The following is an 8,928-nucleotide window of genomic DNA, read 5'->3' on the forward strand; positions in this document are numbered from 1 at the left end:
GTGAATGGTGAGTGGTCGGATAGATGGATGAATGGATGGAGGGTGAGTGTGTGGGTGGATAGATGGGTGGATGGATGGATAGAGGATGGATGGATGAGTGGGTGGATGGTAGGCGGATGGGTCATCATCCATCCGTCCATTCACTTATCCAACCATCCTTAGAAATAGAAGTAGAAATCTAGTAGAAATCATGGAAATTGCTATGTCATAGGGTAACTTCATTTTCAATTTTTTTGAGGCCCCAAGTATTTCTTTTCCACAGCACCCATACCATTTTACATTCACAGCAACAATGCTGAAGGCATCAGTTCCTCCACATCCTCACCAACACTTACCTTCTGTGTTCTGAATAATAGCCATTCTGACTGATGTGAGGTGACATCTCATCATGGCTTTGATTTGCATTCCCCTGGTGACAAGTGATGTCGAGCATCTTTCCATGTGCTTTGTGCCTCTTCCCAGTCTTCCTTCCGTGCACACACACCTCTCCCCAGTCTTCCACCAGACCCCTAGACCCTCCAGGTGAGGAGGCAAGTCCTGGATGCCCAGCAGGGGCCCGTACCAGGGTCCCTGTCCTCTGACGAGGCTCCTGCGGAGAAACCCTTCCCCTCTACATGCCGCGTCTCTCCTGGCCCTTTGGCCCTTCCAGCCTCTTCCTGCACAGTCTTCTGTCTGGAAGGTGAGGTCACAGGTGCCCTCTCCCTTACAGGTCATCTGTGGGAAGTGCTCCGAGTTCAAGGCTGAGAACGGCAGGCAGAGCCGCGTCTGCCGAGAGTGTTTCCTGACCCAGCAGGTAGCACCTGAGACCCCCAGCCCTGAGGCGGTGCCCGAGGACCCCAAGCACAGCACAGAGGTGGGCGGGGCCAGTGAACGTCCTGGACAGGAGCCCCTGTCCCTGGCACGGTGTAGACCATGCTCCCAGAGCTGTTGGCTTCCCTTGGGCTGGGACAGAGGGTGTGTGTGTGTTCAGTGTGTGCTCATGTGCACACGGTGTGTGCGTGTGCTCAGTGTGTGTGTTCATGTGCACGTGGTGTGTGTGCGTGCATGGTGTGTGCATGTGATATGCGCGTGGTATGTTTGTGTGTGCTCGGTGTATGTGTTCATGTGCACACGGTGTGTGTGTGTGTGCATGGTGTGTGCGTGTGCTCAATGTGTATGTTCATGTGCATGTGGTGTGTGTGCGTGCATGGTGTGTGCATGTGATATGTGCATGGTATGTTTGTGTGTGCTCAGTGTATGTGTTCATGTGCACACGGTGTGTGTGTGTGTGCGTGCATGGTGTGTGCGTGTGCTCAGTGTGTGTGTTCATGTGCACATGGGGTGTGTGTGTGTGTGTGTGTGTGTGTGTGTGTGTATGGTGTGTGCATTCAGCTGAAACACAGCCCTTCCCCGTGAACCACACCCTGGTTCCTGCTGTTCTGTTTTTCCCTACTCTGTATTTCTTTCCTGGACCCACTGGCGGCCTCACTCTCCTAGAGGGTCCAGCCTGCTAGCAAGAGGCCTTGTGGTGACCTGGAGTGGGTCAGGCCAGCCCGGGACCTTGTCCAGTCTGCTCCCAGAAGGCCAGGCCTGGCGCTTTTACCCCCACCCCCGCCCGTAAGGCTGCCACCTGCAGGGAGGCTGCGCCTGACCCATCCTTTGTGTCTCCAGAAGGCGGCGGCCGTGGACGCCCAGCCCAGCCTGCTGTGTGGTCACCTGCGGGTGTCAGACAGCGGTGACGCTTGGAGCGAGGTGTGGGCTACCATCCCCACGTCGGAGCCCCTGGAGCTGGTGCTGCACCTGCAGGGAGGCAGCCAGGTGTGTGCCCGCCCCCCCCTGCCCCTGGGGTGGTGCTGGGGGGCGTGTCCCGGTTCCCACAGCCCAGAGGGGCCTGGGCCACACTGCCCGGGACCAACCCCGCTCGGACTTGTGTGATCTGGGGCCTCTGTTTCCCCGGCTGCTCTGAGTCACCCCTCTGCTGCCCGCCGGTGGGAAGGAGTGGTCAGCGGTGCCCGCACCACAGAGGCCCAGGTGCCAACCCACCTCTCCTTTGCTGCAGGCTGGCCGGCCGCCACGCACCATCCCCCTCTCGGGCTGCACAGTGAGCGTGCCGGACCCCATGGAGACTCTGGGCACCGGGCATGTGTGGCGGCTACAGCAGGCCCAGCAGGCCCTGTACCTGAGCACCCCGTCGGCAGAGCAGCAGCAGCGGTGGCTGGAGGCCCTGAGCGCAGCTGCCCGTGGAGACCTGGCTCGGGCCTTCCCAGGGGCCCCGTGAGCTGAGCTTCCGCCAGGTGTCCCCGCTCCGCAGCCACCACGGTGGGGCCTGTTGTCACCTGGGAGGTGGCGTCGGAGGCCGCGTGCAGGTGCAAAGGGCTCGGACCGCTGGGGGTGGACAGGTCACAGGGCGTTTGACACTGAAGGGACCTCTCAGAAGTGGAGGAAACAGGCCCAGAGGGGGCAGCTGCCCACCCAGCATGTGTCCGCAAAGAGCCTGGTTCTGCCCTCGGCCCCAGCTGTGTGGCCTGGAGTGAGGGTGCTGGCAGACTGTCTGGTGTGGGGCGCCAGCTCTGGAAGGCAGAAGGAGCGACTTGGGGGTACCCGGGGCCTGGTGGAGGTCTGTAGTCCTGCCTTCCCTCCCTGCTGCCCCACCCCTGCCCCATCCACACCGTCTGTACCCGTGAGCTGAACTGTGACCGGTGGTGGACTCCACCCCTCCTCCACCCTGTCCGGGCCCCGAGGCCCACCTCCCCATTTGGACTGGCTGGTGGTCAGCCTGGGCCATCCCCGAGGGACCTCCCTGAGAAAGTCAGCGGAGGCCAGCAGAGGCCTGAGTTGTGTGTGCGGCCAGCGGCAGGACCTGCTTGTCTGCAGAAATAAATGCTGGCAGCCAGCAGGTGGGCACAGCCTCAGGGCAGGGGCGCCAGGTGGGGAAAGAGGGTGACAGCACAGCTAGGCCTGGGGGGTATGGGGCCCACCCTGTGGCGCAGTGTAGGGCCTGGGGCCCAGCCGGCCCCTCCCCCTGGTCCCACCTGGTCCCCTTCCCCCCACACCCATGACTTCTGCTCTCTGTGTGGTGACTGAGCACCTACTGTGTCCGCAGGACCTACTGGGCCCTTCTCTCCAGGATGTGCCCACTTGACAGCTAAGGAAACTGAGTCCTATCACCCCAGACCCAGGGGGTGGCTGGAAGTGACCCACTGGGAATAGCAGCATTCCGTGGGGTGGGAGGAAACTAGCCCCCCCCCCCCCCACTGCGGGTGCCCAAGGAGGGGTCCTCACAGCTGCCCCCATGAGTTCTCTGAGCCTGGGCAGACCCGGGCCCTCTCCTCCTGCCCACCAGCCTGGAGTCCCCTCACGCACGTTTCCACAGTGATCCCAGTGGGGGGCCCTTTCCTCACTGGGCAACCTTGAGGGTCCCCTGGGAGTTATGTTCCACAGCAGTCCATCAGAGAGTCCCGGGGCCTGTGGATTTTGGACGAGACACTGGGAAGGACTCCAGCAGCCGCAAGACATGGTGCCTCGGGGTTTGGGAGGAACAGAATCCGGAGCGGAGGACACCCCAGGGTGGGTGTTGCAGGAAGACCGCTCAAGCCTAGGGCAGGGCCACGAGGGGCCAGCAGGTCACAGGTGGGGAGCAGAGCAGGCTGGAGGCCGCAGGGCCTGGTCTCCCCAAGGTGTCCCTCGGTGTTGCTCTGAGAGGTGGGGGCCACGGGGCGGGCCTGGGAGTGTGACTAGATCTGTCTGGCAGCAGCAGGGTTGTGGGGGCGCAGATAGAGACAGGGCCCCGGGTCCCCAGTGGGTCCCCAGGAAAACCCCTGTGATGGGCAAGTTGGAGGCTGCAGCTCCCAGCATTTCAAGAGATGAAACGCCAGTGTTCTTGTGAAACATCCTGATAAAAGTTAGCAACTACCGCAGTCTGAAGTCACAGGTGGGTGGCGGTGAGCAGCCCCAGGAGGCAGGTCTGTCCCCAGGGGCCCCTCCTGCCCTGAAGCCCAGGGCCTGGGCACACTCTCCTGCGCACCCACGGAGGGTCCTGAGGAATGCCAGACGGTACGGGACACGGTCTCAGTCCCTGCCTGCCTAGCCTGATGCCACGCATAGGGGCTGTGGTTGGAGCGAGGGGTCTACCTGAGCAGGTGTCCACAGGAGGAAGGGTAGCTAGCAGTCGGAGCCCAGGCTCCCATTGTGGGTGCCAGGGCCCACTGACCACACCACCATGGGAACATGTGTCCTCACCAGGCCCAGAGGGGGAAATACACTTGCCTGAGGTCACACAGTGAGGTAGGGACTTGGCTGGGTGTCGTCCACCTGTTCGTGCAGGGCATTGCTCGCACGCCTCCTCTGTGCCGCCACTGGATTTCTGGGACTGGGGGTCAGACGACACCCTGCAGCCTCTGGCCCTTCCACACGTCCAGCCTCATTTTCTCCTGTTCACCACACCCAGGTGCCCCCGGCTCCGGCCCTGGACCTTTATTAGAACGTACCCGCCTCCTTCCCACCTCCCTGTCGGCCCTTTTGAGACCGTGCTGGATGTACCTGTGCCCGGTCTCTACTTTTTGCTTGGATACTTGCCCTTTTTAACCTGTCTCTCCATCCAGCACAGAAGCTCCCGGGGCAGCACGGTACACCCACAACGGTGCCTGCCTCCTAGCAGGTGCCTGCCTCCTAGCAGGTGCTCAGTTGGTATCTGCCAACAGGATTGGTGAAGGCTTGGGGACGCTGTTCTTTCCGTGTGGCCCCTGAACACCTTGGGCCTGGGATCTTTGTTTTACGGAGGAAACTGAAGCTCAGAGAGACCCAGTGGCTGCCTCCCCCGTGGTCTCCGGGACTCAGGGACAGAGCCAGCTTATCCTTGGGCGTCTGGTCCCATTGCAGAGATTGGCACGATGAGACCTGAGGGGACAGCATGCCCCAGAACACTGGCAGAGGGGCATTTGGGTCCACTTGCAGCTATGCCTGTCCCCCAGGGGGACACTGAGGTGGCAGGATCAGCCCCTGAAGCCCCAGCTCATGCCAGACCCCACAGCTGAGGCCTTGAGGTGCTCTAGCTGTGGCTCCCACACCTCCTGGGGCCTGACGGTCCTGGCACCAGGCATCCAGGGAGAGGGCGGGCTCGGCTCCCCCAGAGCTGTTTGCACGTATCTGCAGGTGAGCCCCTTCGGATCCTTCCAGGAGGCCCAGCTGGGAACCGAGGCTGTCATGGACCCCAACGCCCGTTCCTTTCAGGCACCGCCCCCCCCCCCCACCCACACACACACACAGGGCTCCTGGTGGGCAGGGTCGGCTGGTGGTCACCTGCGATCTCTGACATGGGGAGAAAAGGGTCATGAAGCCTCCCAGAACAGCACCTGAGTCCTTCACACCCTCCCCCTGTGGGACTCTACCCCCTCTGCATCCTGGTTCCCACCCAGCCACCTAGTGCACCCAGGAAGGAGGTCTGTGTGCCCCAGGTGCAAGTCCGCGTGGGCAGTGCTCGAGAGGCATTCGGTCCAGGTGTATCCACCTGTCAGCACTCTATCTTTCTCCAGATGATGCAGCTGTGATCCCTAGGGGGCTCCCAGTGGTCCCCAGGGGAGTCTCAAGGGTGCCAGGGGGCTCCAGGCTGTCCTGGCAGGTCTCCAGGTGGTCCCTGAGGGGTTCTGGTGTTCTGAACACCTGCTGTGAGGTGCTGCTCCCTGACCAAACACCCTCACACCCACCAGGGCTCCACTTTATGAGGGAGAAAACTGAGAGCCCAAAACGGTGAGTGGGGTCAGGGCAGGTTGTGGGGAGGAGCCAGGCGCCCACCCCACATTCTGCACATTCCATCCTGGAAAAACGGCCGCCTCCGCCCTGCTGGCTCCCAGGACTGCCAGGCTAGGCCTGGCCCCACCGGCTCTGTGGACTAATGGGTGTGGTGCCCGCTTACGGGTGCACAGAGCGGACGGAGGCGCTGAACCCAGGAAAGCGCAGCCCCCCAGCCTACTCGTGGGAAGCCTTGTGTGCAGCACTCCTGGTTGGTCCCAGGGGGCCCAGCCTTGGGCGTGAGGGGGCCAGAGGGCCCTCCTGGAACAGGAAGAAAGGGCCTCCGGGGGCCCAAACCAGGCCTGGGGAATAGAGCCATCTCCAGCCTCACCTGAAGCTGCTGTGGGAGAATGAAGCGTGTGCCATGAGAGAGCGTCCTGCTCTCTGCTGCCTGCCTTGCCCTGCAGCCACCGTCTGTGGGGACCAGCCTGCGGCCGCCAAGATGTCCCCGGCCAGAATCCACACCGGCGGTACCTCTGAGGGGGACAAAGTTGTCCCCCTTCCTGCCAAGGCCGCTCTGCCTGCTGTGACACACGTCCCCCTCCCTGACAGGCCCCCCCTCCCTGTGCCTTATAAAACCCAGACAAGCAAGTAATGCCCCCGAAACACAATGTCTGCCCCCAAAGGGGCCCCAGAAAACTGACAACTGAGCAGCCCATCCGGGGTCATCCCCAGAGCAGGAAGTGTGTGTGGCCCTCGGCCCAGAACCTACAGCAGCCTCTTCTGTGTCCTCCCAAAACCTGGACCAAGGGGCCACCTCCCTCTCCTGCACACAGGGGTGTGCTATGGCTCAGCACGGGGAGGTCCCCAGGAGATCAGAGCAGGGGCTGTGTCAGGTTTCTCTCAGTAGCAGATCCTGTTATGTGGATTGAATGCAAGGAGTTTATTGAGGAGGCCACCTAGAAAGAGCTGTGTGGGTGCAAAATGAGATGGAGAAGGGCAGAGAGCCAACACAGGTGTCTCGGGTTGAATGGTGTCTGTTACCTCCAGATTCTCGTCCATCCGGAACCTCAAAAGGTGACATTATTTGCAATAAGGTCTTTGCAGATGTTGCTGGTTAAGCATAGAGCAGGGCCCCAAACCCAGTAAGTGCTTATCAGAAGAGGAGAGGACATTCTGGAAGGCCCCCCACGCTCCCAGGGGGAGTGTGGCCTTGCCCTCACCCTAACCCCAGACTCCCTGCCTCCAGAACCAAGAGAGAGTAAATTTCTGCTGTTTTAATCCCTTTAATTTCTGTCGTTGCCAACTTTGTGGCCATTTGCACGGCAGCTCCAACAAACGGGTTCCGTGCGATACGGGACGGGCTGTGTGGCGAACACCCCGAACCGAGTGGCTGTGGAGTTGCGGACGGGAGGAGTGTGGGGTGCGCTCCCGCTAGAAACGCGGGCGACGAGGGCACCCCCGGTGAGAGCTGAGACGGGAGGGAGGGGAGTAGAGCGGGATGTTAGCTGAGGACAAGTCGGGGAGGGGCCCTTGGGCAGAAGGGAAACTGCTGGGGTGTTGACTCAGAGGCTGTGGTCTGAAGAGACCCGAGGTGCTGCTGGAGAGATTGGGGCTGTGACCCCCCGAGTCTGACAAAGGGGCAGAGCTGGGATCACCAGGCGAGGCCTGTGGGGCCTCGTGTCTGGCGGCGTGAACCCCTGTGCGGCGCCCAGGCTTGTGAGGACAAAGCGTCAGGCCCTGAAGTCTCCGCGGCTCACGCTGCTGGGCTTCCAACTGGCGGTCCGGGTAATTTCGGAGGCCGTCTGTTACCCGGCCTGGGGTGACTAGGGCAAGTGGACAGGGCCAGGGGGCAAGGAGGCGGCTGTGGCTCTGCATGGGCTGGCCTGCAGGTGAAGGCAGCCCCGGGGCCATCCTTTACCATCTCCAAGCACTGGAGGGGGAGGGCGCCCCCAGGGTCAGCACGCCTGGCAAAGCCTCAGATCACAGAAAATGAAAGGCCATCGGGTGGAGCCTTGGGGAGCCTCGGGCCCCGAGGGGCTTGGCTGAGAAGCCACGGGGCAGAGGGGTGGTGCACAGGCAGCCCCTGCCACAGACAACCTGCCCAAAGCACCACAGCAGCACCAGGGTCTGAGCTCAAGTTCGCTGGTGGTCTGGGCCAGAGCTCCACCCGGTGAGCGGAGAGAAAGAACAGAAGGGGAGTTTGCCTGAGGTGACACCAGCACTACCCACCTGAAGCAGCTCTCGTCCGTGGACTCTGCTGGTGACGGCTGCCCTGTGCCTGGCAGAGATGAACCACGTGTGGTCCCTGCACTCCGGGTGGAATCTGTCTGCTCATGGCCTCCTCAGCCCAGCCCAGCCCAGCCAGGGCAGTAGGGAGGCCTTCTTGCAGGAGGTGGTACTGAGGCTGAGTATGGAAACACCAGCAGAGCCATAGGGCTGGATAAGATGACAGAAGGCTTCGCTCCCAGGCCCTGTGGACGCGGGAGATCAGGGAAAGGGCAGCGAGAGCAGCCCCAGGCGGCACTCCACGACTGGCTAAGAGGACACAGAGGCAAGAGGGCTGAGCAGGCACCATGCAGCCTAATCACCCCTTTGAGTCTGGCTTGCAGAGGTGAGGTGATGGCCACCCTCTGTAGGACCCGGGAGTCTCCAGCCTCTGAAGACTGCAGCAGCACGCTTCCCACAAAGGATTGCTGGGCTCAGTTGAGCGTGTTGTCCACTGTGCAAAGGCCCCGCTGAGCATGTAGCCACACTGAAATCCAGCCTGTGCTCACCATCAGGGCCTTGGCCCTCACCGACTGGGTTAGCCTCAGTGTCTCCCCTGGCCTCTGTGAGCCTCACGGAGGAGCTGCGAACGAGGTGGTCTCCAAGGGTCTCAGGAGCATGGTGGTGCAGGGGACAAGGGAGAAAAGAGAGCAGCAAAACCCGGATGGCCGTGAGCATGGAGCCACCCAGGCTGAGAGGGGCCACTGTCAGGAAGGCAGTCAAGAGATGCCCTCATCTCTGGTCATGGGCTGTGCCCACATGCCCTCAGCCGGCCTCGCTCGAGGTGGCTAGACGGACAAAGTACACATTCCTCTGAACAGTCTAGAAAATACACATGAACATCTGGACGATGTGACCCGCGTCCCCTCCAGCGCTAACGCCCAGTCCTCCGGAGCCCTGGGTCGGCTGGTGCGTGTCTGTGTCCCTCGGAACTCAGCGGGGTCGCACCCACAT

The 8,928-nt window shown here is 61.8% G+C and overlaps 1 protein-coding gene across 3 annotated transcripts in view; it reads left to right on the forward strand.

Moving 5' to 3' along the window:
* The window catches only part of FGD3 (FYVE, RhoGEF and PH domain containing 3), a 55,801-nt gene extending 48,609 nt beyond the window's left edge, over positions 1 to 7,192 (forward strand). For 2 of the 3 annotated variants that reach the window (XM_049635381.1, XM_049635329.1), the window contains exons 16-18: positions 710 to 853; positions 1,651 to 1,797; positions 2,039 to 7,192. In XM_049635381.1, coding sequence (XP_049491338.1) covers positions 710 to 853; positions 1,651 to 1,797; positions 2,039 to 2,257 — 510 coding nt within the window. In that variant the 3' untranslated portion in view covers positions 2,258 to 7,192. The remainder of the gene's footprint in view (positions 1 to 709; positions 854 to 1,650; positions 1,798 to 2,038) is intronic. The other variant, XM_049635462.1, reaches the window with a different exon arrangement.
* The last annotated feature ends 1,736 nt before the right edge of the window (positions 7,193 to 8,928 follow it).

This window comes from Panthera uncia, chromosome D4 (assembly GCF_023721935.1).
Source record: "Panthera uncia isolate 11264 chromosome D4, Puncia_PCG_1.0, whole genome shotgun sequence".
Lineage (NCBI taxonomy): Eukaryota > Metazoa > Chordata > Mammalia > Carnivora > Felidae > Panthera > Panthera uncia.